The 27,873-nt window shown below is 50.7% G+C and overlaps 2 protein-coding genes across 4 annotated transcripts; one reads left to right on the forward strand and one right to left on the reverse strand.

The window, feature by feature from the left end:
• Window positions 1–1,513: 1,513 nt before the first annotated feature.
• SYS1 (SYS1 golgi trafficking protein) lies at window positions 1,514–3,886 on the reverse strand. The gene is made up of 3 exons (XM_082065047.1): window positions 3,703–3,886; window positions 2,926–2,993; window positions 1,514–2,379 (listed from the first exon to the last, which is right to left on the reverse strand). The coding sequence occupies exons 1-3, from the start codon at window positions 3,862–3,864 to the stop codon at window positions 2,139–2,141; spliced, it is 471 nt and encodes a 156-aa protein (XP_081921173.1). The 5' UTR covers window positions 3,865–3,886; the 3' UTR covers window positions 1,514–2,138.
• Window positions 3,098–27,873, forward strand: SDC4 (syndecan 4). Of its 3 annotated transcripts, none has more exons than XM_082065044.1 (6): window positions 3,098–3,171; window positions 8,026–8,110; window positions 24,148–24,289; window positions 25,213–25,265; window positions 25,500–25,683; window positions 26,920–27,873. In XM_082065044.1, the coding sequence occupies exons 1-6, from the start codon at window positions 3,113–3,115 to the stop codon at window positions 27,069–27,071; spliced, it is 675 nt and encodes a 224-aa protein (XP_081921170.1). In that variant the 5' UTR covers window positions 3,098–3,112; the 3' UTR covers window positions 27,072–27,873. The 3 variants fall into 3 exon arrangements, with proteins under 3 accessions (XP_081921170.1, XP_081921171.1, XP_081921172.1); XM_082065045.1 differs by lacking the exon at window positions 3,098–3,171 and adding an exon at window positions 6,737–6,756; XM_082065046.1 differs by lacking the exons at window positions 3,098–3,171; window positions 8,026–8,110 and adding an exon at window positions 10,274–10,442.

Here is a 27,873-nt window from a genome sequence, read left to right on the forward strand (position 1 = left end):
CAATGTGGCTTTGTTTCTGCTCTCTTGTAGTCAGCTTAGTCTTCCAGCTCACACTTAAGACCACCCCTGAAGAACACGGGAGTTCACACTGTGCTTCGGTGTGGTATTAAGCATTGAATTAAACCTGCAAATTTTCCCTGTGTGGGACTGGGATGTTTTTTCTCAATAATAGCAACAAAAAGCAGAAGAGGACAAAATTACCCTGGAAGAGTCTTAAAATAGGAGTGACACCAAGCCAGGGTTTGTCAGCCCCAAGGCAGTGTATGCTGACTCCTGATCACAATCACAGCATGCTCGCTGCTCTCTTCTGAAGGAGATACTGGCACCTACTGGATCATCAGTTTATATCTAGGCTGAAGTGACTTCCTTATACATGAGGAACAAGCAGATTTTGAGGGATGAACCATCCTGCTGACTGCAGGGCAGAGTTGCAGGGGCAGCCCTAGGAAGCGACCTCAGGGTTGCCCTCCAGCAACCACTGGTTCATGCCCAGAAAAAACTGGAGTGAACTCTTCCCTCTGAAAGAGCGCTGCTGTTCAAAACTGGGCTTAAAGGGGTTTGGGTCAGGAAGAGGTCCTGGCAAACCTCAGGATATAAAAAGGTCTGTCTAAACAAATGTAACTGGCAATCCTTCTGTGGCAGAGCTGCCAAGTATGTAAAACATCAGGATGTTATCCTGCCTCGATGCATTGTACCTGAATATGAGAGCAGGAATTGAAATACAACTTCCCTGATAACAAAAGTAAAAAGAGCAGCTTTGAATTGTTTATCAACTTCTGCATCTCAAATCATTCCACAACTTTTGACAAACTGAATGAACAAATAATTTTTGCAAATTAACACAAATATTAACATACAAGGGAAAGTTATTGCAGCAAGATGGTGCACAGGAAAAAAATCTGCCTTTAGAACTGGCTTTGCCCTTGTTTGGGATGGCACAAACGGGCTGTCCCTCAGCAGAAACCAGGCAGGACACAGGTTGCTTGCTTGGGCTGAGGGATCTGGAAGAACCACCTGGTTTTATCCCCTCAGCAGTCTGGTGTTGTCCCTGCCTGCCCATGGCCGATGTTTACTTGAAGCGCTTCTAAATAAAGGCACATCGTGTTATTCTGAGCAACACGTAGAGTCTCGGAACAAACACCTCCTCTCCCAGACCAGATCTGTTTCTAGACTTCAGAAGGCCCAGACAAGCGTGCAGAGCAGTGTGGCTCCAGGACACCTTTGCAGGCTTCCCCAAAACAGCTCCAGCCTCGAGCTGAACACACGGAGAACCTGGTTTGCTGAGACTCCTGAAGCAAGGATGACACTCGCTGGCTTCCCAAGACCATACTCACTGATGCCTTCATTTCACAGCAGAGGTATGAAATATTTATTGTAGGAAATTTTATGTGCCCCAGACAGCGGGCATCTTACAGCCCCGTGCTTTTCCCTGGCTGAATCCTTCTGTTGCCGTAACACAGGCACTTGTGGTATTTCCTGAAGTGCTCAGCTTCCCTGGAGAACAATAACACGCTCAGAGCAACAGAATAGTTTTATTATTACAAAAGATTTCTTCAGCAAACTGCTGTCTGACATCTCAATGTATTAAACATGGAAAGAGCAAACAAACCCACCTAACATTACAGGTTATTTAGTGTCTCAGCTGGTGATTCAGGTAAGTACAACTATTTTCTTCCCATCCATTCACTCTCTTGACTTCCAACCAAAGCCCAAAACAAGTTACAGATGGGAAGCAGCAGCTCCCAGCCCCACTGCTCATTGTGCCAGCTCCCACCAGAGGATCTGACCACTGCATTACCCACACAGGGCACTCCCACTTTTCTTAAATTCCAGATGCTCCTCACGCATCGAGTTTTGCTACTTGGCTTTTAACAGTCTCATGAGCGAAGAGTTTTTAAGAGCACACTCGCTGTACAGTCATATTAAATGCTTTGTGTTAACAAAATAAACATCTGCTCATCCCCCGTTGTTGGCTGATGCCAGAGGAGATGCTCACACTCATGCAGTCACCAAGGTCCAAAAACCAAACAAAAAGTCTGAACAGACCTGCTGTGCTTCTCCAATAATGATTCTCGGGCATTAGATGCACTTGTGCTGAGAACAATGACGTAACGCAGCATGTTGTTGCCAGAGCGAGTCTATACATTGGATTTGGGGGCAGAATTGAGGGGGATTTCTCTGAGTTCTATCCTCATGCAGAGGTACTCCCCGATCGCAGCCATCAGGGCGGTGCACACGATGTGCACCAGCCACCACGTCAGGGTGGAGGGAAAGTGCGAGTTATAAATCCAGCAGCCCAGGAGGTGGAAGAAATGAACGGTCACTGTGAAGTCCAGGCACTGCTTTCCCCGGCGGATGAAGTACAGCAAGCCCAGTGCACTGCAAAACACAGATTAATAAGCAAACTCTGCTTTAACCACGGACAAGGGGACATAGCAAAAGCTACTAGGAGTTGTTGCTGCTAATTATTTATCTGTTTTAAAGATAGGTTGTTTCTGACCTTGCTCCCAGCCACTGCAGCAAGGATTAAGCGCTTACAGCTTTTTCATCATCTGATGGCAGGGAAATGAGCTTTTAGTTTAAAAATTCCTGCCTGGATCTCTGCACAATCTCCCCCAGTAATCTTTGCCCAGTGGCAGGGTCAAAATACATTCTTGTTTATAGAGCAGTGTTTGCTGAGATCCGTTAATTCTAACTTCCAGTAAAACCTCTCACAAAAGCAAATCTCCTTCCCGGCTGAGAAACTGAGTCAGTGAGAGGACATGACTGATCCAGGATTTAGCAGTTCCCTCAGCAAACACGCTCAACCAGGCACAAGGCTTTCAGGAGATGTTCTGAGAGAAGCAGCAGGTCACGCTGAATTCTTTTAAAGTTTAATATTAAGACAGGATAAGATGTGGGTGTTCCAGCTAGTTGCTGACTTACCAGGTGAGCGCGTTGAGGACGAAAGCCATCATGGAGAGCCTCCCCGGTGGGGTTGAGAAGCCTAAAATCTACACAGGACTATTAGTAGGAAACCACGGCACAAATCACAGCCCACAGCACGTAACCTGCTCCTGCGGCCCAGCCACATAGCCCTGCGCTGTGACCTGTGAGAGGAGCCTGGGCAGCTATGGCAGTCCTGCTAAGAGGCCTGTCCCTCTGCCCGGGGTACCTATTGAAGGGGGACAGGTCTGTTTCTATACTGTAAACAGGGTGGGGGGCTGTCTCCATTCTGGGGCTATGGGGGGAGTTGTCTTTATACAGGGTGTACCTACACAGGGTGTCTGTTTCTACTCTAGGGGGGTGACGCCTATACTGCGAGGTGCTGCCTCTATATCGGGGGCACCCCCCATTCAAAGGGAGGGGTCTGCCTCCATACGGGGGCTCTGTACATCGGGGGGCAGCCCCCAGACTGGGGGAGATCTGCCTCTATACCAGTGTGCTATACCGGTGGGGGCTGTCCCTGACCCCAGGAATACCTGCACAAGGAGCAGGGGCTGTCCCTGACCCCCAAGAATGCCTGCACAAGGAGCAGGGGCTGTCCCTGACCCCCAAGAATGCCTGCACAAGGAGTGGGGGCTGTCCCTGACCCCAGGAATACCTGCACAAGGAGTGGGGGCTGTCCCTGACCCCAGGAATACCTGCACAAGGAGTGGGGGCTGTCCCCACAAGGGGACCCCCGAGCGAGGCCCCCCCGCCCCAGGGCCCTGCGCCCCTCACCTCGTCGCTGAACACCTGGTGGAGGGAGGGCCCGGTCGTGCCCAGCGTACCGAGGAGAGCGAGCCAGAGCCCGAGCGAGCTGTAGTACCCGGCCTGCAGCAGCACCATCTGCGCCACGATCAGCGCCGGGTCCCACACGTAGCTGCGGAACTGCGCCGCCATCGCCCGCCCGCCGCAGCGCGCCGGAAGCGGCCGGCGGTCCGCCGGCGCCACAGCGCCCCCTAGCGCGGCGGAGGGCGAGTCGCTGCCTCAGCGGGACCAAGAGGGGCTGACCCCTGACCTCCGGCACGGCGGCGGCACCGGGGCACCGGGCAGGGGCGCTGCTGCCTTCCCCGCTGCCCGGAGGTGAGGGCTCGGACCCGGGCAGCGGAGCCCGCCGGTTAATGCGGCCCGGCTCGGGGCAGGGCGGCCGTGGGGCCTGGCGGGTCTCGCCGGGAGCGCAGAGCGGGAGGAAAGCGGGCTCAGCACGATTTTGGTTTGTTATATGGGGGAAATTTATTGTTAAGGAATTACTGGAGAGGGTCCGGTGGAGAGACACAAAGATGACGAGGGATCTGGAGCTTGTTTCTCATGAGGAAAAGCTGGGAGAGCTGGGTCTGTTTAGCCAGGAGAAGAGAAGCTGAGAGGGGGTCTGTTTGTGCTGCTAAATATCTCCAGGGTGGGTGTCAGAGGATGGGCCGGACTGTTCAGTGGTGCCCAGCGACAGGACGAGGGGCAACGGGCACAGACTGACACACAGGAGGAGAAACTTCTTTCCTGTGAGGTGCCAGAGCCTGGCCCAGGCTGCCCGGAGAGGCTGTGGAGGCTCCTCCTCTGGAGACATTCAAACCCGCCTGGACACGACCCTGTGTGACCTGCTCTGTGACCCTGCTCCAGCAGGTGGGATGATCTCCAGAGGTCCCTCCAACCCCAGCCCTCCTGTGATCCTGTTGGCAGGATTCAGCCTGGCACCGCCAGCCCAGCCACCCGCACCCAGCTCCTGCTCGTGCCGCCGTGCTCTGGGCTCTCCCCCTCTCCCGCATGGTGCCCGTCTGGGTTTGTGTCAAGGGATTCGATAATCTGGCTGAGCAGCCCTTGCTAAAATGACACAGATACCGAACATACAAGAAATGTTTGTCCTGGGATATTTCCTTTCATCTCTAGGCCAATTCCCATGGGCGCTCAGACTGTTGGTACCTGCTGCCCAGCTGTGCTCATTTTAGCTTCAGGCCGTGGGGCATCAGGGTGTTGTTTTGAGTCCTGGGATGCCCTGGCAGCTCCTTTCTGTTACAAGGCTGACCGTGCATCCAGCTTGGCTTCTTTGCGGAGGTGTCTTCTGGTTCATGGGGGTTTCTTCTTCTTATGCCCCATGAGATGGCCAGGTGCCAGAGTCCCTCGTGCTCTGCTGTACCTGCTCTGTGATCTGCTCTCAACTGCCAGAGCTTGTTTCAGTGGCCTCAATGAGCTGTCCTGCTTGCTCGGCTTCAGATACGAGAGTGCCTGCTATCTGAATACTAAAATCCCCAAGGCTGTGTGGGACGACGGGGCATTTTGGAGATAAGCTTCCCAGGGCATGGACAGGGGAATTGCCACAGAGCTCTTGTCACCTGGAAAAAGAGATGAGGAGGGCAAAAGGGAAACCCACCTTTTATGGGAGGTGGTCGACTCACATCACTCGTGGGTGTGCAATATTTCTGGCAATGGGAACTCAGATTATGATCTCTGACATTCTCTCATGACGTTTTTTCCATGTCCCCACATGGGAAGTTCCCTGTGCAGCTTGGCTGCGTGATTTCCCTCCCTCGTTCTATGGATGTCACTGTGCTGAGGCAGGTTTGACACATTTTCCTCCCTGTTCTTGGACTTGTCGCTCCTAGAAAGGATTGTGCAAGGCAGAGGCGGTGGCCGTGGGCCACCACTGCTGAGTTATGACTTGGGCTTTCAGAGAATTTCTCATTGCAGAAGCTCACCAGCCTCAGCCAGTGCAGAAGCAAACACGGGAAAATCCCGCCTGTCTCAGGGCTGCCCGCTGCCAGCACATTGTGAGCATAAGCTGCAAAATTCAGCACTTCCTCTGTAACTCTTGGTAGAAATTGGTTTCCTTTCCTGAAATCTGTTGCGCTTGGCTCTCTGAGACATGCAAGCCACCACTTAGATAATTTTTACTCCCTCTTTCCTTTACAAGCTTTATAGGACTGACTTTTCATTTGCCAGAAAAATTGTAGTAATAGCCGACTAAAGCTCCAAGCTAGTGTAAGGCAGGACCGTTGGTATAATTGCTGGGTGTCTTTCCACAGCCAAAGTCATCAGCAACAATATTTCTGGTTTATGCAATAGTTCCTGGGATCACAAGTTAGGAGCTGGTGATTTGGGAGGCACCGACTCGAGTTCATTCCAGATTGGAGGCTCCTTCCTGCCCGGTCGTTGCTGAAGGTGGGAGTTGGGGCTCCCTCCCACCTTGGGCTGCTCCCTCCCCAGATGGACAGAGAAGTGCTGTGGCACAAAGACATTTGTGTTGCAAGTCAGCTGCCATGAATTCATTTCCTGGCTGACTTTGTGATGGTGTGTTACACGGTCACGTCTGTTTGTCTGTGCTCCAAAATGCAGCTCTCCCTCCTCTCCAGGCTGCTCCAGCTTAGGGGACCATGTCCTTCTCCTGGAAGAGGGGGTGTTCTCCCCATGGGGAGCCTGGCCCCACACCCCTGCTTTGTGGGAAAGAGTTAAAGTGGAGCTGGAAGGCAAATGTTTTTGTGGAAATAAGCGACATTTTCAAGTTTTCTTTTGTTCCTCTTTCGTTCAAACAAAATTCAGCTGCAGCAGAAAGATGCATTAAAGGGAAAAGGATGTTGAAACACGGAGATCACGCTTTCTAGGGAGCCATACTAGGTGCTGTTCGCCTGGCTTCTGGTTAGACTGTCCTTTTTTAACCAGCTGACTGTTTTGTGTGTGACACCACCGTGTCATGGAGAGCACAGGTGGGAGAAGAACTGGCCATTTGCCCAGGATAGAGCAGACGCCCTGAGAGTGTACCTGGATGACATGCAGCTGTCATGGTCACTTTACCAGCAGTATGGGGTAAGAACGCCCTATTTAGCCAGGGATTCTTTCCATGGGAAATGGCTGTATAGGCTGGTATTGTTTTTCCTCCCTGGGAATCATTGCCTAAACCAGGAAGCTGTTTATTTAGGTGATCCATATTTTACCAGCTGGTGTACAAAGGGCAGTGCTATCTGAACTGACCCTTGCTGGGGTTCGTTTCCCTCTTGCAGGTAGGATTTGTGCCACACTGACCTTTGCTGAAGGGACAGTCAGGCTGAGCTTACACAATTCCAGAATAACTTAGCCTTAAGTAGCTCAAAATGTGGGAAGAGAGTTTTCATTTGCTTCCATTCCTCTACCCACACCGTGTGCAGGTGCGTTTTTCCAAAGAGCTCAGCGTACTGAGTGGACATGGGGAGATTTTTAAAATTCTATTTAAGGTTTCTTTGTGCTTGAGAATCCTACTCTAGGCTTGTTTTAAAATCTACCTGTAGGGACTGTGCTGAGTGTGGCTGAAAAACTCTCTTCTTGGCCAGTGCAGTATCTAGAATTGTCTAAAGGGCTCTGCCTGTGGCCTTCTCAGGATTAATTCGACATTCTTTTACGTGTCATGTAAAAATGTGGTTTTTCCCTTACTCTCCCAATGAATTGTGTTTGGACGCTCCATTCCACTTCCAGCATGTTTGTGTTGTGTATTGGGAACTAGCAGGAGTTTCTTTTCAACACAAGGGTTGACTAAATGCTTACTGTTGAACACTGCGTTAGGAACAATGGTGGCCAGGCTACCTTATTTCCCTGCCAACTGTAATTTTTAGATGGAGAAGGGAACTGGCACACCTTGAATGTTAAAATTCATCACCCAGAACAAATGCGTGGCTCAATGTGTGTTCTATCCTTCTTCCGCTTCTCTTATTTGTAGTGAGGCTTCAGGAAAGTACATTTCAGTTGTCCATTTTTTCTTGCTGGGCCCATTTGTCCTGTCGCTCTCAGTGAGTGTCATATACCCACGATTTTTCTGCATTATTTCAGAGATAGGAGAATGCCAGTGTTTTGAGAGGGGGCATTTGAAGGACAAAGTGAAGCAGGCTATTTTATGTCATGGATTTACAGAACCATACTATGATTTTTGTGGCTGCTTTTCCTCTCATGTGAATGCTTCTGAGATACAGTCGCAGAATGTGTGTGTGTCATGGAGGTGGATCTACACAATGCACTTTGAAAATGTCATCGGTAAAGTTACATTCATTTGTTCTCAAGGCTGGAAAATACATTAAGGTTGAGTTGAATTTTCTCTTCTGTTTCCAGAAGGCCAAGATTTCTACCAGTTTACGTGAAGGACTGTGCGTGCAGGTGTGACTTTGATGGACGATGTGCGTGGTCCCTGAGCCAGGTAGGCAAACTGGCTCCTCTCTGTTCTGTCGAGGCAGGACTTCTCTGGGAGGGAAAACAGTGTCCTGTGTCGTGCAGGGGACTTTTTGGCAGAGGGAGTGTGTGCTGAGGGTACGACAACCAGGAGGAGCACGGTGTATTGTGATTGTTCGAAGAGGAAGTTCACAGGAGGTTCGCAGTGTTTATAGCCACAATACAGGCAGCTGGTTTTGAAAGTGTCTTTGTGTGGCTGCTTTACCTGGAAGGAGGTGTAGAGGGGTCATGGCCACGCGCACACAAATACAGGTGCCGTTTAGAGGGTTGGGGAGGTGTGGAGTGCTGGCCACCTCCTGCTGTCCCCTGCCTGCCGGACTTTCTCATGGTATGGGCCAGATTTTGCACATTTGACTCACCCATGTGCTCTTGTTCCTCTCCACCTTCTGCTGCCAGCTCTGCTGGGTGCCCGGAGCTGGAGACTCACTGGAGCTGGGCTCTCTGGCCGCACCAGGAGCAGCTTTCATCAGCTCCATGATGAAGTGAGGGTAATGAGGAAGGGCAGCGACCCAGCCCACAGTGCTGATCCCTCCCTCGTGTCCTCGGTGGCCTTGGATGCTGAGGTGAGCTGGAGGGTTGGTGATACATCCCTGTCCTGAGCACAGTGGGTCAGGTGCCACAGGAAACCCCACCACAGCCTCCTCCAGGCTGGTTCCTACCCTCACGTGGATATATGCTGTCTTTAAATCTTATTTTTTAAAACTCTGAGCAGTGCTCCTTGTCACTTCATATTATGCCAACTGGCTCCACAGCCAGTTCAGCACAGCGGTGCCAGGAGATTCTCTTGCCAGCGGTCATGTGTGCAGGCATGGTCCTAACAAACATTGAGAAGACCTCATGGGCTCAGCTCACACCGTCTGTACCTACTTATTCCCAAAGGAGCAGGCAGTTGGGATGGCTGCTTCACCTTAGGGATGTTTTTGGTTTGAGGGTTAGCGTGTAAAGGTAGGACGGGGGAAGGCTACAAGTTCACTTGGGATGGCTTTGTAGTATTGGAGCGGGCTGAGAAACAGATCTCACAGAGTTTGCATCTGTACCTGGCAGGTGGGATCGTGGCACACAGGCTTTGTAGCCTCTGCATAGCTTCCCCGTTAAGAAAATACTTTATTCTCTACAAACTAGATCCCAAGCGCAAACTAATATGAAGCAGGGACTGACACAGAGGGTGTACCAGTCTGGCAGTTCAGGTGCACCTCGGGTTGTTACGGGGCTGAAATGGATGCTTTCAGGCAAATTCTCATGGTCAGGCAAAGTTATTAGTGAGACAAGAAACAGTGAAATAGTTAAACTATGCTGTTGGGTTTTTTCCCTTCTTTATCTGTGTGGGTTTTTTGCACTTGCTGCTTACAGAGAAAAAAGACGGAGCAGTTTCATTTTCCGTCTCCAACAAGAACCCTGTGATGTAACACCCCACCGGATAACCGCAGCGATGACATGCTGCGAGCTGATCTCGGTTTTCTGTAAACGTAAGACTGTCACTTGTGGAATGCTGCGAAAATGGTTACTGTGGGCCTGCTTTCCCCTTTCCCTTCGCCCCCTTTCCCTTTCCCTTTTTCCCTTCCCCCTTTTCACCTTCCTTTTCCATTTATCCCCCCTTTCCTTTTTCCTTCGTCCCCCTTTCCCTTTATCCCCCCTTTCCCTTTATCTCCCCCTTTCCCTTTATCTCCCCCTTTCCCTTTATCTCCCCCTTTTCCTTTATCTCCCCCTTTCCCCCCCTTCCCTTTCCATTTCTCTCCTTTCCCTTTCTATTTCTCCCTCCCCTTTCTACCTTCCTTTTCCTTTCAATTTCTCTCCTTTCCATTCTCCCCCCTTTCCCTTTCCATTTCTCCCTCTACTTTCCCTTTCTCCCCTCCCCCTTTCCTTTTCCCTTTCCCTCCTTTCCAACCCCTCAGGTCAGTGCCCGTGGCCCTGCAGAGCGGGTCCCGCACCGCATAGCCCGACCCGGCTGCCCCGGGTTTCACCGCGTGCTTCGATCAGTCCCCGTGTCGGCCGCCCGGGGATGCGGCTGCCGGTGCGGGGCAGCCCGCAGCCCCCCGGGCATCCCGGAGCGGGCGGGGCCGCGGGCATTCCCGGGGGCGGGCGGCAACCACGCTCCGCCCCGCGGGGCTGCGCCGCTGCTATAAGCGCCGCGGCGGGGCCGGGCAGATTTGCCTGCGCCAGCCTGTGAGCTTCGCGGTCGGAGCCTCTTCGCCCAGCACAGCCCAGCCCGGTCCGGTCCGGCCATGCCGCTGTCCCGTGTCCCGCCCGTGCTCCGCGCCGCCCTGCTGCTCGGCCTCCTCCTGCCCGCCGCCGCCGAGTCGGTGAGTCCCTGGGACGGGAGAGGGTCCCCTGCCTGCGTGCCCCGGTAGCAGGGAAGGGTGCTCCGGTGGCTGGGTGACCCGGCTGCTGCCCACTGTGCTGGACGTGCACTTGTGGTGGGTCCCGCTTGCTAGTTACCTGAGAGCTAAAGCCACTGCTGCCTTCCCCGGGATCTGTCCCCCACCGTTTGTCCTTCTCCAGGGAAGGAGGGGACAAAATGGGTTAATGGGAATATGTCCATTCCCGTTCTTTCCTGCGGTTCCCCTGCCTGGCTTGCACGCTGCTTCCTCTGTTTGATGGCAAAGCAGTGTTGTCCTGGCCCAGTGTGCCCCATGTGGACTGCTCACCCTGTCACTACCCACCCCAGCGGTTGTGCCACCCGTCACATGTCCCCTTCCCACTAAGCACTTGTGAACCTGGTCTTCCTCTTCTGTAATCAGGAATTAGAGCTGTAAAGGGTACATGATAGAAATGAACTGCTCTCCATTACAGCTTTGATCTTCAGCTGCTAGTCATAGACTTAATTCCTTGAATCCCTCATCTATATGAATGTGTGGTGGGTCAGGTGTGTGCAGTGCATTGCAGTGCATTACAGTGCTTTCCAGCCTTACCTGGGTTTGGTTGTGCTGGTACCTGTTGTCTTTATGTGTATCAAACCTTCCTCACTTCCACATAGGATTGAAAACTGATGCGCTACCACAGAGGGTTTAAGAGTCTCTTAAACATATAAGGAGGTGAAACAGTTTGGATGCATCAAGCTGGGCACGTGTGGGATCTTTGTGGCGAAGCAGAAATTTCAGGATTTTGCCTTCCCTGCTGTTTGTTTGTGCGTGTGTGTGTCCATCTTGCTGATAACGCAGTCAGGGCAGATTCCTCTGCTAGTCTGAAAGAGCTGCTGAGATTAGGATAACTGCAGGAGATCAGGGGTTCTCAGAAGTAGGTTTAATCATCCACATTGCTTCCTTCTGGACTGAAGGCTGGGTGGGCAGATCAGAACTGATAAGGCTCTGCTGCTTGGCTGCTCTCAAATAGGGACACGGGGTTGGGGGTTGCTGCTTGTAGAGTAGGAAACTCCCACAGAGAGCATCTGTAGTAATTGTCAGCTACTCTCTGCTAAGATCGACCAGCCCAAATCCACTTTACTCTAATCTGGTGCCTTTATCCCTGCTATTAAGCACGTGAATCGCTCATTTGAGAACTGGCCCAAACTAGTAGGGCAAACCTTTGGGGCAGACAGCATCTGGTAGTTGCATTGACCATGTTTGGTATGAAATGCAACTTGGTGTCCCCGGGGAACTGGGTGGTCTGCAAGCATCGGATTTCTGCAAAGACAACAAATTTTGCACAGATGTATTCTGTAAATCCTTATGTAGAACTTGGACGAAGTATTTGTCCATATATTTTAAGCTACCTAAGATAGAGTGTATGCTTGAGAAGTAACACTGCCCTACTATAAAGCCTTATCCAAACAAATTGTTTGGGTTACAGGCTGCTGGGGAGGAGAGGAGGATGACACACTGTTTGGGAGAGTTCTGCTGGCGCTCCTCCCATGTTATTTTTTTTTTTAAATAGCACTGCCAAAACGTGCAGGGCTGCACAGCATGTGGCTCTTAGTTTTTTCTGCGCGGGCAGGGTGAAGACAGGTAGCTGTTTCTTAACAAGACAGGGATTGTATTTCTTGTGCTTATGTAAGAGCGTGGCTTTTGAGAGTGATTCGGTGCTTGAATATTTCCCCAAGCCTGTACAAACAGAAATGCCTTGGCTCCTTTCCCCTTGCGTGGCTTTCTGGTGTAGATGGGATTTCTCCACATGAAGCAATCTTGGATGTGTAAGAGGGTGGGGAGTATTACCGAAGCGTGACGTCGGTGCTGAGGCTGTGGGTGGGTTGTTACGGCAGCTCGCTGTGAGAACATCATGTATTTCCCGTGGGGAGGTTGGAGCTGAAGCCTGACGTCTCCCCGTGCTCCCCGGCCCTCTCTGGTTGAGAGCTTCAGAAAGCAAAGGCTGTGTGGGCAGGGTGCTCCCCTTTGCTCGTGCTGTGCGAGGATGGGGGTCTCACAGAAGGTGCTTTAGGGGCCAGCAGCTGGGGATGGGCGGAAAGCCACCAGTGCCACCCAGACATGGGATCAGTGGAGCTAATGGAGGACACGAGGTCTGCCTTGCTTGGGCAGAGTAGCATCGTTGAGCAATCCCTGTACTTTTGGCATGTAAAAGTGCCCCTGGCAGCACGAGAGGGAAGCAAGGGACGTCCCCTGCAGCAGCGGTGTCTGCCTGCTGCGGGCTGGGGCTGCTCCCATGTCTGAGCCATGGGAGGGCTCCCAGTGCCCTGAGCCCTGCAGGCCTGTCCCAGTGCTGATGGGCTCCAAGCTTGCTGCAGCTGCCCTACTTTCCTGCCTTGAAGTAGGCAGAAAAAGTCTCTGTACAGCACCATGTCGTGTGTGTGTGTGTCCAGCAGTGTGGACAAGCAGAAATCCAACCCAAGACGCTGCTGGCAGAGGATTGATTACTCAAGGAGAGGGGGGGAGGCTTCATGCTGTTTGTGGGCTCTGTTTGCTGGTTTAAAGCAATCACGCTTGGAGGCCTCCTGATTGGCAAAGCTGCTGTCTTGTTGATGATAGCTGTGTTTGGAAAGTAGTACAGCATTATTAATGTTAAAACCGGTTTGGCTTGTCCTGCTGCCATTGATCCCCGAGGCCTGTTCTTTCTGCTCTTTGCCCAGTTTCTCATCTGTCCCTCCCAATCAAATCAAGACATTGCTATCTGCACATTTTACTTTTTACCTTCTGACTTGGAAAACTCACGGGGCAGCTGAATGTGTAGAGTAAATCCTGGCTTTGCTTTGGCTTCCCTAAAACACAGAGCAGCAAAATGATGAAGTCTTAAGGTGATGTCCCTTAGTCCTCAAGGGAAGGAGCTCATGACTTCTGGTAGCTGAACCTAGAGCTGGCTGTTGGGGTGAAACGCCTGTAATGTATAGAAAGAAATAGCTCCTCTAGAACCTTGTACCTTGTGGAACTGCATGCACAGCTCAGGGGGTAGGAGTTCAGGGGTCTTTCTGCAGCCCAGCACCTTGTCCATACGAGAGGTGGAAATACCCTGGGGGTGGGAGCACAGTCCTGCCAGCTCTCATGCTGGAGAGCACTTTCTCGTGGTTCAGAATTTTCCAAGCAGCTTACACAAGAGGCAAATCGGGACCTGAAATTGGGACTTTTAAGAGTCGTGGTACAGAGACTCATTCACTCTAGGAAGTCAAGGCCAACATGATTGCTTCTTGCTGCCCCTGCTGTTGTTGTCTCCCAAGTCCTTGGCACTTGAGGTCCCGCAAAGGCCTGTACCCAGTCCAACAACAGTGAAAATGTTTTTTCCCATGTCTTCCCCTCTCCCCTCCAAGCTTCTGTTGATGGCTTTACTGTTGCCTCGAGGTGTCAGAATGGTTGGGGTGAGGAGGCCATTTGCTGCTGTCAAATACCTGAAGTGGAGCCTAGTGTGACCTTTCCCTGGTTTTCCTGTGGTGGGTTACTGCCTTCTTGGTACGCTCCTGTCCCACTTCCACCACAAGCTGGAAGCAGCTAACTTGACTTTGAGAGTGCTGCTGGAGGAGGGAGCCTGGCTGGCTGCTGGGCATACAGACCAGCACAGCTCCCGCAGCTGCTTTCCTCTTCCCTCCCGCTCCTGGTGCTGGTAAACGCGCCATTGAAAATGTGCTGGATGCTTGAATCCTCTTGGCTGGCTGTAAGTTAACACTGGGTTGTGTTCCACTTAGTGTGTGTTAAGTCGTTCACACTTAGATGATGGTTTGATGGGTTTTGTCTTTAAAAGCTTTTTTTTTTCTTAATTTGGTGATAGTGACCATACCAACAAGAGAAGCGTGGTAATGTGGTTCTGCTGTCTGCAATGTAAGTGATTTACATTGACTCCTAAGATAACTTGATTAAGTTATTGTGGCTTGCAGTCCCACAGAACTCCCCAGCTATCACTTTGGCTAGACAAAGAGGAGCGTCCATCCTTCAAAACACTTGCTTTTAACATTTGTCCTCTCCAGGCTGCTCTTAGATCTTTGCACCTTCATTCTCGCCCTCCACTTCATACAGCTTGTTCCCTTATACCCTGTAACAGCAGCGGGGTTGTGCTGCTTTTGCAGCCTCAAACCAGCAGATAATGTCATTGAAGCAGTGTGAAACCAGTGGGGACAAACGCTGTGCAGACCGGAGGATGTGTGGCTGTTTGAGTATCAGTGGAATGCAAACACTTCAGATTAAGGATTCAGATGATTTGCACTAGAATGAGACTCTTGTGATGAGACTGGGCTTGGTGGTTCTGAATAGACAGGGCAGCGTAGCTAAAGAGTTTAACTTGTACTAAGCTTCTGCTCTGGGGGGCTATAAAAGATCCTACGTTAATGAGCTGTTAGGGCTGCACTTCTAGGTTTGTTCAGGCTATTTTTTTGTCTTTGAGCGTGCTCCTGGATGGTTGTCCAGGGGCTGCTGCTGCCTCTGCCCAGCTCTGCCGTGTGTCACCGTCAGCCCCGGCTCACAGCAGTCACGCTCTGACTCAGGGTTTCTGGCACTTTCCTGGCCTCGCAGCTCCCAGGGATTCTGCTGTCACCCTCTGAGTAACGTCCCTGGCCCCTTACCCAAAGCGATGACTCAGACTTCCGATGTGCTGCAGCAATAGAGGTGGATCTCATGGGGTTAGAAAAGGGGTGGCAAGCAAAACTAACGCTATTTGGCAGCCGGTCTGTGGTGCCCTGGACACTGGCTGCCTTCACTGCTGCCTCTCATCTAATCTGCCTCAGGTTGTGGCTACGGTGGGCAAAAAGCTATCATCGGGCTCTGACGTATGTTTGCAGCCTGTGGCTGAGCTGGCGTTGGCAAAGGCGTATCAGAAAACGGCCTTGTCTTGAGCAGCCACCAACTTGCTCTGGCAGCTCTGTGGTTGTTGTGTTTTCAGACAGATACAGCTGGAAATGAAAGTTGCACAGGGGAGAGAGGAAAGCGGCATTATTATCTGCAATGAGTGGAAGCGTTCAAAGCGAGCTGAAGGAGCGGAAAGTCTCAAAAGACGGGGTTAAATACTTAATCCTGAGCCTGGAGAAAATGTCAGCGTAGGAGGGGAAAACACGCAAGATGTAGCTGCGTCCCTCTCAGTTTCTGAAGGCTGGCTGACATGAAAAATACACTTGTAAAATTTGCTGGAAATATACACTCTTGTCAGTTTTATCCTTAAATCCTTTGAGGCTGAGATGACTCTCATAAAATGCCAAGTGGCTCTCGTTAGACAAATTATTGGGATACTTAAAAATCAAAGTAGTTAATTAAAATCTCAAGAGAGACACTCCTTGGGGTGGGAAGGAGACTGGGAGACCCGTAGCACTGTTACCCAAGCGGATAGCATCACGTTAAGCAAAAACAAGGTTTCTTTTAGCTTAAGCAAATTGCATTTTGTCAGGGAAAGCAAAACCCGCCATGGGAAGGCTTTCTCTCTTCTGATGCTGCTCTGCCTTAGCTGCTGAAGGGGAAAAGGTGTCTCCACCACAGTACAGCTGAAACTCTGCTGCTGTCTGCCGTAAAACTGGAATAGGGTGGTGGCCTTGCCCTGTTTACAGTGCCGCCTCCTGCCCTTCAGCTGCCTTTACAGTCCAACTATAGCAATAAAAATAAGTGCTAACGTGCATTAGTGGCTGGGAAAGTGCCTGCCTGGACTCGTACCCAGATGGCTGGTATGGCCCAGTAGCCACAAGTCCAGGTGGCTGGAAGGAGGGTGCCTGGTGTGATGGGGTGCTGCTGTGCACCCATGGGTGGGGGACGGATCCTGGCTAGAGTGGTGCCAGGAGTGTGGCAGAAACTTCTTGTGTGGGCTGATGTCCCCCTTTAAAAACAGAGAAGCGGTCTCTCCCCCAGATGGAAATACAGTCCTTGCTGATGTCAGGAGCCTTTCCTTTGGAAGACTCTGTTCCTCCGTGAGATAAATATTTATTACAACTCCACAGTGTGCAGTGGAGCAGACTCTGGAGCCAGGATCTTGCAGGAGACTGTTTATGTGCGGGCTGTTCTTGGCGCTAATTTGAAATTTCCTGAGGCTGAGCGTAAGGAGCTGGTCCTGCACATTGGTTACTGAACAACTTGCTAGTCCAGCTGAGCGCAGGCTTTGCAAAGCCGGGGAAGGAGCGACCAAAACAAGAGCCTGGTCCCTCTGCTCGTGGCTGTGACAGTGGGGGTGCTGAGATGCTGTCAGGGAGGGCTGGGAAACTGCTGCCGGTGGCTCATCCCCGCCTTGCAGAGGGGAGGAAGCCTGGTTGGGACTCCAGAGCTCTCCAAGAGAGGAGAATGCTCCCAGGAGTGACAGGTTTCCCAAAGTACAGCTGCGTTATTCCTAATAGCACACAGGCTGTGGCCGCTGCTCTCTGGGCCCAAGCCAAGGCAACCTCTGTGTAAGTCGGGAATGTCTCTATTAAAAAACAAAACACCCCTCCGCACCAAAACTCCAGCTCTGCTGCTGGAGCTAACTAGGAAGTTCCCTGCTGTTGAAATGTTTGTTTGTCTAAATGCTTACACGGATATCGCCTGATAGTGGAGTGGCATGGATACTCCCTCTCAAGTGCTTTCATGCTGATAACTTCCTCTGCTACAATTTTTTGCTGGTAGCTTTGCCAAATGAGCAAAACTCTAAATAGCATAACTGTGCTGGCAGAGCTCAGCTGCCTGGGCTAAGCCTAAATCTTTGGGCTACTACTTCTGATTAGATTAAAATGGATTGTGGGAGGGGAAGCGTTTGTAGGGTGCAGCATTGGGGATCTTGACTGTACAAACAAGCCGAGATTAGCTGCATGGTGAGGAAAGGCACCCTTTGAAGCTGGGTGTCTGTCTGGCTTGATTTTGCTAACACTCAGGCATGAGGTAGCATAAAGATCCCAAAAATGCATGTCACGCGTTTCTTGCCAAGGGGAAATTCCGCTTTTGTGCGTGTCCAGGGAAATATTGGGGTGTAGCTGTATTCTAGGAAAGGGCAGTGAGGACAGGCCTCTCCCTGGTGTGTGGGGAAATGTGATAGATGAAATATCCCAACTATCAGCATGAGAAATCATCCTTGATGGAAAAGCTGCTTGCTGGGGCCTTTATATCCTCTTTTGTTTTCTTCCACAGACAAGGATGCAGTAGGAGCCTCCTGGTATAGAACAGGGTAACTCAGGGTGAGCTGTGAGCCAGAAAAACTTAATTCCTTTTTAACCCTGAATAGATTTCTCCGACTTCTGAAATGAGCCCTGGGCAGTGAAGTGTGTGAAATACCTATGATCAGGTTTGTAAATACTATAAAAAAAATATAATCTCTTTATGAACTAGGTGTGTATCACTGCCTGTGATCACAAGAGTCTTTCGGGGCACGAAATGGCTCTGCTGTAATTGTTTTTTCTCCTGAGTCACATGAGAGCTCCTGCTTTCCCCTCCTGAATCTTATCTTTATTTGCTTCAGGGCAAGTGATTGACACACAGCCATCTGCAACTGCCTGCTGAGCTTTGTCTGCGGAGCTGGAGGGGGATGCTGTCATCTCCTTTCCCTCTTGGTCTCCGTAGGTCTCAGGAGCTGGGCACTGAGTATTTAGGGCAACTATTTTGCCACCGTTGCAGTAAACAGATCCCAGCATGTGCCTGTTTGGCAAAGGGCTCAATCTTTATGGCTTTGCTCTTGGTTGATAATCAGGCAAGTGTAGTTAAACAAGAATTCATTCCTTTGTAATCTCTGCGACCTCCTGCTCGCTTCTACGGCGTGGCCTGGAAGGCACACACGTGCAGTGTGGTCTGGAGAGAGCGGGCTGTGTGTAAGCAAACGCACGTGAGTTAAAAGGTAGATGAGGTTTGACTTTGTAAGGGCAGGAAAGCCTATTTTCAGCAAGCAGAGCCCAGGAGGATTCATCCCTGCTGCAGAGAAGGCACTCGTGACAGCGAGTTGCTCTCCAGAGCTCGGGATTACGGTGTCATTGTCACGGGGATTATGCCTCTGCTGCCGCATGAGCCCCCAGGAGAGCTGCTTGGGACGGCACAGCTTAAAGAATCGCATGGGGTGAGCGGGGCTGGCCCGGGCTGGGGCAGCGCTGGGCGCGCGTTCCTGCGCCCGCCCCGTCCGAGCGCGCAGGCCCGGTTCTGTGGCCGCGGGGAGATGGGGACCTGGTTGGACAGGCACTGGGGATGCTGTTCCTAAGTTACCTTGAATGAGTGACACTTTTACCAGCTGAGCAGTTCATCAGCCTGCAGCTTGCTCTTGCTCTGTCTTATTAAGCAAGACCCTGCTCCTTGCATGTGTTACCGAGCACAATTACAAAAAAATGGTTTTTTTTTCCCTCTTTGAAAAGAGGCATGAAGAGATAGCACGCCATAACTGGTCCTGGGGTGCTGGAGATGTGGTGCGCTCTCCTGCTGCCAGCCAGGAGCCGCCTGCAAGCCCTGGTCTGTGCTTCTGTCTCCGATTCCCACTTAGTCCTCAGAGGTGTTCCCAGTGTACCTTTGCAGCTCACGGTGATGGGAAAGTCACCTGTACAGTGGCTGTCAGAGAGGAGACAGGCAAGACTGACCTTGTTCAAAGCCACTGTGCCTGTGGCCCTGCTCTGGGACTGCTTGGAAGGTGTTGAGCAAAGGTACAGTGGTGTTTAACCATGTCTGGAAGCCTCAGGGTGAGCCTGTTGTGCAACTTAACACACACATGTGGCTGGATGAAAGCTGATTAACTGCTGTCCCTTGGCACAGAGGCCAATGCGACGGGTGTGCTGGGAATTATGTGGGACAGACTGACCAGGAACTGGAGTTAAGATGTTGCCCTCCGGGCATGGGCATGAGGAGTTAGCACAAGTGGATGTGTTACCATGGCTGTGTTGAAGGGGTTAGGTGTGACCTAGATTGAAATATCGATATTTGCTTTACTGTCAGGACAGAAGTGAGTTTTGTATTTTGCATTTTTTCCCCCCTCCATGGAGCTGGAGCTTGGTGGGAGTAGGGGGTGATTTGGGGGAAGCATAGACCCTTGCCTTCCTAGTCTGGCAGGAACTGCCTCTGCCGGAAGCTCATGTCACTTCTAATAACTTTCTTTTAAGGGTTATTAAGAAGGGAAGACAGAGCTGTCTGTGCCTGTTACCTCGCTGTGTGCCTCTTCCCTTGGAGGTCAGCCCTGTTTGCCGGGCTCACCCCATTCCCAGCACTGCTGGCTCCTCCGCTCTCCTGGTTTTGGGGGGCTGACGTTTTCAAGGGGGTGAGCTCAGCTCCTAATCCCTGCTCCTTTGCACACTTTGCATGAGCTTTAGAACCTTCCTGGCTTGTGTGCTCCTACAGGAGCTCAGTGGAAGTGAACTGTCTGGAAATCCCCTCTCTGGGGCTTGGTTTACAGAGCTTTGCATCCTTGCACTGGAAAGGCCCCGTTGGATTCAGTGCTCTCTGGGCTGTGATGCAGGGCAGCGCAAGGGCTGGGCTGGTGGCTTTGCAAGAATGATCTCTCTATAACCAGGCTCTGAGGCTGGGCCATGCAGACAGCTGCTCGTGTTGTCCGGGAGCCTTTCCTTGTTAAATTGGTCTGGATGTGCATTGTGGTGGCATAAGGTGACATCTGCCCATGACAGCACAGGTCTGGGAAAGATGTTTTGTGTAACGCTGCTCACAAGTTGATCCATATAACTGTCCCCTAATGCAGAGTCCCTGACAAAACCACCAGGAGCCACTTGGGTCTCTCTGGCCCCGCAGGCTGCAAAGAGTTAACAGGTCTGCATCTCTGCCCCCTCTTGTGCCACCTCCCAGGCTGGCCCAGCTCCATGTGCCTTTGTCTAGGAGAGGTTGACTTTCACCTTGCTCCTGTTTACTCCTAGGCGTGTGTACACAGTGCTGGGGCGGGAGCCGCAGGAGCCAGCGCTGGGTCTCCGCGCCAAAGTTATAAACTTGATAAAGAGCTCCCTGCGCTTTGGATGCCCGAGTCTCTGCAGGTCTGAGTCCCTTTGCAGCTTGCTGGCTCTGACCCTTCAAAGAAGCTTTAATGAACTCCAGTGCGTTTGATCAGAGAAAAGGACCAGCCATAAAAGCCAGTTCGACGTCTGGAAAACTTTGTCTCTGCCTCAAAACATCATTTGGGGTTTTTTTTAAAGGGTTTGCAAAGGTTGTGGTGAGGACGTGTGGGCTGGGGCAGGCAAGCTGCCTGGGTTTGTTATTTCCCAGAACTAGCCAGCGGCTGGGGAAATTCACACGTTTGACATAAACTTTGATTGCTGCCTCAATAGATAGATGTTCTTGCTCTGAGAGAAGCTGGTTGTAGGCTGGGGCTGTAAGTGAAGGTCCCGGGAGCACAAAATGGAGCAGGGTGTGCTAGGGATGGAGCACAGCAAGGCTGCAAGCCCAGCCTGGGGTGCCAGGGCTGTAATTCCTGTGCCTGAGCTGAGCAAACAGTGTCTGGCTTCAGCCAGTAGTGCAGCCTGTCTCGGGCTCAAACATGAGACCTCTGTGCCCAGCTTTTCCAGGAATGACGCTCATAGTTCACGTGCCTGACGTGCGGGTTGTCTGACAGGGAATAAACTCCTTTTTGCCACTGGCAGGCAGCAAAAGCTGCTGCTCCCCGGCAGGCTGGTTAATCCCCCTTGGTGCTTACTGGGGATAAAGCTGCTTAACATGAGGAAGAAATGCTGGAACTAGACCCCCACAGAAGAGGTTGATTTCTGTACAGACCCCTCCTGGAGAGGAGCATATTAATAGTAAGGCTCGAGTTCAGCTGCTGGGGCGAGGTGGGGCCGTGCAGCCCTCAGTCTGACGCTCCCAGCGAGTCCCTGGCCCAGCTCCAGTGGTGGAAACAGGTGGTGGAAAGCAGCTCCCAGCAGCGCTGGTGCAGAAGGTGTTAAGCTGAATGTGGCCAGAGACGACTTGGCAAGGTCTGGCCCTGTCCTGTGGCAGGCTCCCGGCTTTTTCCTCTCGGCTGCAGCCTGCCAGTGAGAGGAAGCACGGGCACCTTCTTCATCCTTCTGGAAAGGGATGTACTTTTTCAGCATTTATCCAGGAATATATTTATGTAGCGCTTGGGAAGCCCACAGCCCTTGCCTTTAAATGTGTGCAAGTGCCTGTGTGCCCTCTCGCAGGTGTGTATGTGAGGAATGTGCCTGCTCCAGACCTGCTCTGTGAGCACAGCTCTCCCGTGTTAACTCTTCACAGGCTGCCTGTGCTCTGGCTCCCAGAAGAGCCTGACCTCTAGGAGAGCGTGTCTTGAAAGCTGGAGGTGCCCAGCAGCCCTCTGACTTCCCTGGAAGATCAATCTGTAAAATGAGGCTTACTGCCCACAAGAAGAGTTTCCTGCACCATTTGAGAAGTTCTTGTGGCTTCCAGGAACTTCCCTGTCCTTGCTTCAGAGGATGATGAAAAGTGACTTCAGGGAACGCTCCCATATAATCTTATTTACGCTTGTGAGTCAGTGATTTCCGTGTTAGGTCCTCTGGGTTGTAAACACTGTCTGTCCTGATTTAAATAGGGTTTTCTGATAGCCAAACCTGGTGCGTTCCACAGCACGTACTAGTCATGGTGGCTGTCTGCCACCACTTTGCTCATGGCTGGGCTGATCTGATAAGGCCAGTCTGCTGTCCAGGCACTCGGTGGCCTAAACACGGGTTTTCTTGAGCCAACCTCGTTAGGACATTAGCTGGCCGTGATTCATAACAAGGTAGGACGTGAGCTGGCAGAGGGGTGCGGCACAGCGCCCTGGCCAACGTGATCTGCCCTGGCACAGCAGCCGGTTTTTCAGATCTGCAGCGAACGTGCTCCCCAGCCCGGGACGATGGGAATTGGGTTCTTCCTGCCCTGGACAAAACGGCCAGGAGCTCTCATGGGAACACTACTGCCTGCTGGCAGCGGCTTCCATTGCAGGTCTGACTTTGGCTGCGTTTCACATACCTTGAAATGAATTTGCCTTGCAGTGAGTGATCCGTAACATTAGGAATGCCCGGTTCCAGGCCGGGAGGGGGATTTCTTCCCAGCTGGCCTTCCTCCCCAGCCCCATCCCCATCACCTCGTGCCAGGCTGGGCAGAGTGGAGACAGGGGGTCTGGAGGAGAGCTGACCGCAGCCCTTCGTGCCCTCTGGCCTGTTCATTTGGTTATCCTCCAACAGAGTCGCTGGGGAAACCAAAGATGCCTCAATAAGCTGATGAAAAGCACATCTAGTAGCCACTGCTCCTTATGCAAAATGAGAAACATCTTGTCCTGACCACAAGGCCTCGTTTCTGGCAAAACCAGCAGGCTAATGGGCAGGGAGGTCTGGGCTGGGAGCAGGGCTGTGGGCAGAGGAAGCTGACACATGGCTTGTGGCTCATTGTTGGCCTTGGCTTGTGCGATTGATAGCGGATGTCATTTGTCAGGTGTTTTGCTGGCTGTGGGATGGGCCAGGTGTGGCCAGGTGAGGAGGAAGGTGATCCCAGCTGTTCAGGGTCTCCCACTGCCCTGAGGAAGCAGCAAGTGCTGGGGTGGTGCCACCCAGCTCTGACTGTCCCTACCGGTCTCTGCTCTTCTCCCCCTGTGAGGCTGTGGCTCGTGGTAAATCTCTACATTCAGAAGAGCCCTTGAATGTGCAGGATTGTGAAGTAAAGGAATGTTTTAAAAGTGCTCTCTGGGGTAGATAAACCTTCAGAAAGGCCTTCCAGTCTTTTTGTGTGGACAGCATGAAAAAACATTGGCAGTTTAGCCCCTGGCTATGGGACCCACCCATCCGCATTGTGCTGTAGGGGAAGGGGTCGAGTTCCCCACCATGGCAATGACTTCATGTCTGTGGAAGCATCTGGAGCTGCTGGAAGCTGTGGGCTGGTGTTGAGCAACCCGAGAGCTCATACCCGCGGTACCCACACCGGGGCTGGCCCCAGGGCTCTGGCGAGGAGAAATAGTTCTGGGGAAATTGCAGAACCTCAGTGAGGGCAGGAGGTTTGCGCTTGTGGCTCCTTGAAGGTCCAAGTGCAAATGAGCTCTGGTCTGTGAATTGCCATTGCGGCCAAACAGCTGGTTCTCTGGAAGGTTCTCCTGCTCTCCCCAACGTGTCTGTAGCTGCAGTGATCGGGCTTCGGAATCTGGGACTTCATTTTACAGACTTGTTTGTTTACTCACATTTTAAAAGGTGAGGCAGGGGAAGCTCTTCCTTCAGGCAAGTCATTACTGATAGCGAGTGCTCTTGAACGTCACACTATATTGCACTGCTATTCAGCTGAACTGACAGACCAGATTTTAACCCTTGGGTGATGAAATAGGTTCCCAATACAAGATGCAATGAATTGTCTTGGCATGAGGCTGCAGTGCTATGCAAAAAACTGACCTAAAGGTGCCAGGCTTTTTCCTCTGGGAATAGCAAGTCCTTCCAAATCCTTCCTTATGAAAAACTGAAGGTATTGTTTTTCCAAATGTTTTTGCTACAAACTCCTGACCAAGATCCTGTTGTGTTATTTTCACCCTGTGGGTTAAAGTGAACCTCCTGAATCTATAGCCCTCAGGAAATTCCCCCCCCCCAGGCTGGCTCTCACTTCTGTTCTGAGAAATTCTAGGGGAATTCAGCTCTTTCCAGCGTGATGAAGATAATGCTTTTGGTGGAGAGGAAGTTCAGCATTTAATGTTCTTCTGATGGAAGTGATGTGCTCAGCACAGGCTCTGAACTCCTGACCTTTTGTGAAATGCTTCTGAAGAGTTGCCTGATACTTAACACTTCTCCACGCCTCTTCTCAGGTGAGAGAAACTGAGACCATGGACGCCCGATGGCTTGACTACCCTGCCTCCGGAGACTTGCCAGATGATGAAGACATTGGTGGATTCAGGCCTCACTTAACTTCCGACGGGTCAGAAATAGATGATGCATCGGGGTCTGGAGGTAAGTGTGGAAGGAGGGCAATGCATCTCCATCAATCGATGCTGTGAAATTTTTTCCAGCACCAGCAGTCATGAGTGATGGTTTAAGTGCACATTCAGAGCTCCAGAGGGAACTGCAGTGTCAGGTGGAGATGAGAAAGCCGTATGAATCGTAGGCACCCACAGATGAGAACAGTGAAAGTGGTTGTACTGTGATGTTGAATCACTTGGGGAGGACAGATGGAGCTCAGCCAAGCTTGTCTTACTGTAAGTGAAAAGGCATGGCACCGGCTGGATCTCCTTCCTGTTGAACTCCAAAGAACTTCTGAAAAAAATAAAAATAATCTATTGTTGAGGCAGTGTTACAAGGCTAAAAGTGTCTCAGCTGAAGCCAAACAAGGTAAAGGACTAACTGGTGTTCACGTGAATTCTGTGACATGCAAAGCTCCCTGCCCAAACCAGTTTCTGTAGCTCAGTGTCCCCTTTATGTGAACATTTGTTCTCTAAAAGGGAAGAACAAGTGCTGAAATTGGTGCCTGACATGTTTGGGCAGATCTGGTAACGAGAGGGTTGGTGAACCATCCTCTAGGGATGGGTGTTGAGCATTGCCCTCCATTGGCATTACCTTCAGAAGCTATAGCAGACCTGCTCTGCAGGGCAACACCCGATCAGCTGCAGCAGGGGCCGATGGATCCAGCTGCAGATCCCTCCCATGGGAGAGGTGTTGGTGTGAAGATTACATCTCATGGTCTTGTGCAATCAAAGCCATTAAGTGGTGAAAGTACTAGTCAATTGCAGTCAGCAGAGAACAAGAGTCCTAGTTAGTCTGCAGTCGCTGCTGTTGCAGGAAGTGTCTGAATTCTGGAAAAATGGCATATAATGAGAGGAAAAATTAGTGTCCTGTCCTGTTTTTAAACGTTATTTATTTCCTCTCCCTCTCTGCAGACTTCTCAGACTCTGAAGATGCCGTGTATCTGACTACCATGGATACTCCTCTGGTAGGTATTGGCTCTGCATGTTTTAAGCAGCACGTAGCTACTCTGGTCTGTCTGTGACACTTTCTGAATACCCTTTCCCCTCAAGATGTGGCGTCAGGATGAGTCTGCCTTCGTGAGCAGCCACACTCGTAATGCACTAAGCAAACTTTCTTTTCCCTGCACACCCTTCTATTTTCAATTGTTGGTAGTCTGGGTGCTGCTTACTGATGGGTGTGGTGTGTCTATATTCTGTAGATATCTGACAACTATATCCCTGGAGATACTGAGAGAAAGATTGAAGGTGAGAAGAAAAACACACTGGTGGACAACGAAATAATTCCAGACAAAGCTGCACCTGTTGAAGAGGACGTGTCCAACAAGATCTCCATGGCAAGCACAGCCAACAGCAGCATCTTTGAAAGAACAGAAGTCCTTACAGGTAATATTCCACCTTGTCCTGAGAAATCATTAATACTGTAAATCACAAAGGCTTCTCTTGTTCCCTGTTTCTCTGGGGAGCAGTTTCTGCTGACAAGGGGAGCGACATGTTACCTCTGTGATTACCTGTAGCACGGTCGCTTCTGCCTTCTAGTCCTTGACCAGAAGAGGAGGCTATTGCTGTGTTTTTGGGGTAAAGAGCTTGTTTTTGAGCCTGCCAGCTGACTGTTGGCCTAAGTGCCACATGACTCATGTGGCAGCTGCTCTGCACCCAGATACTACCTTAGTGAGAGGCATATCTAGCCGTACATCAATGACATCATAGACTTTCATATCAAATTAAGGCATTTTTCTTCTAACCTCTGCCCAAGTCCTGCCTTTCCTGAGCCTTGCCAGGAGCCAGACAGTTCCTCTGAGGGATTTGAACACCTGCTCAACTGGTGTGAATCTAAGCACCTCTGTCTAGAGCAGAACCCAGCGAGTGGCTTCCCCCCAGCACACGGAACAGGGCACACTTCATCACACCCTTGACCTGATGGTGTGAGTACAAACCTCAGCACATCTTGCTGCTCCACAGTTGTCTGTCCAGCTGAGGAGTGACTGGAAGAGTGGATTGCAAAGCCACCTCACAAAGAAACTGATTTAGTGCAATGAGCAGGTGTTACAGCAAAGGATAAACTTCACTGAGGGCTTGTGGCCATCCTTGGTGTGAGAAGAGAGAAAATCGTGGTGGGGTTTTTTGTGGGTCTTTTTGATTGTTAGGGTGTTTTTTGGAGGGAGGTGGTGGTGGTAGTGGGATGTTGCTGTCTAACTGAAATACAGTCCCCAGAGTGTGCTCACGCAGGCAGTTAACAAAGCATTCAAATCAGAGCTGGACCATTTTCCTGGTGTTGACACTGTTTGTGTATTGTGGTGGGGTGGTTTTGGTTTTTTCTTTTTGTTTTGCTTCATCTCTGTCTTTTTATCAAAACTTTTCTTCCTCTAAGCTGGAATACTAACACGATCTGGTTAATGTGGAACATGTGATTATTCTATGGTTGGATGAAAAGCAATTTCTGGCCTTTTCCAATAACATCTGTTGCTGAAAGTGCCAACACATCCAGTGACAGGCACAAGGACAGCGCTGGCTCTGGGGGCACTTCTGGGGCTGGTACTCTTGAAGCAGGTTTTGAGATGTAGCTGATGGTTTGGAGTTGTCCAGGAGTTTAAACTTAACCCATTTTCTTTCTCCCCCCAGCTCTCATTGCCGGAGGGGCAGTGGGCCTCTTGTTTGCTGTCTTCCTGATCCTCCTCCTAGTCTATCGCATGAAGAAAAAGGATGAAGGCAGTTACGACCTTGGGAAGAAACCCATCTACAAGAAAGCCCCTACAAATGAGTTCTATGCTTAAAGCTCAGCAGCACCTTGTGCCCATCAAGGGACAAAAAGACTGTATGGAAACACTGTGCCCTCGGATGAGATGTGCTGAACAAATGCTCTTTTTGGATTGAATTTCAAAGCGACTTTTGAGAGAAAACAAACTTCCTACGTGACCCCATCTTGCACACTAACAAGGGCCCAATGAAATACAAAGAGTCTGAAAAAAAAAAACCAAAACAAACCCAAACCTCAGTGTATTTTTCTTCTAAAGCTAGTGTAAAAATAATAAAGATGCCAAATTTTCTGCTTGGTTTTATAGAGGGTATGTAAACACAAAACAGACTGTATGGAGGCAAACACCATGTGTTTGCATCCCGTGTGCTGTGCTCAGATTGGCTGCTTCTATAGAAGATGGCTTTTTTATAAACCTCGCTAATAGATGTCTTGCAGCGGGCTGGTGATGTGAAGCATTTTTGTGGAGAACTATTTATGAATCTCTTACACTACAGATGATAATGTTGCCTTATCAGGGAGTAAAAGGGCCCATAGGGGCTCAAAATCCCTGAATGCCATAAAGGGCCTATGGGAATGGCTTCCCCAGGAGATTTCTGTCTCTTCCTGTCGGCCCCAGGCAAGGGTCATTAATCCATGAAATCAGGACAGCCAGTTTTGTTTGGCTATGACAACACCCTTTCCTTGCCTTCAGTCTCTTACCTTTTTTTTAAAGATTGCTTGTAGGATTTTTTTAATAACAAAATTATAAAGAAAATAGCCTGATGTTTATATAAAGTTTGTAGAAATTGTTTTGAAATAATAAAAAAAATTACTTTTTT

Source organism: Streptopelia decaocto (genome assembly GCF_964273445.1).
Source record: "Streptopelia decaocto genome assembly, chromosome: 14".
NCBI classification, from domain to species: Eukaryota; Metazoa; Chordata; class Aves; order Columbiformes; family Columbidae; genus Streptopelia; species Streptopelia decaocto.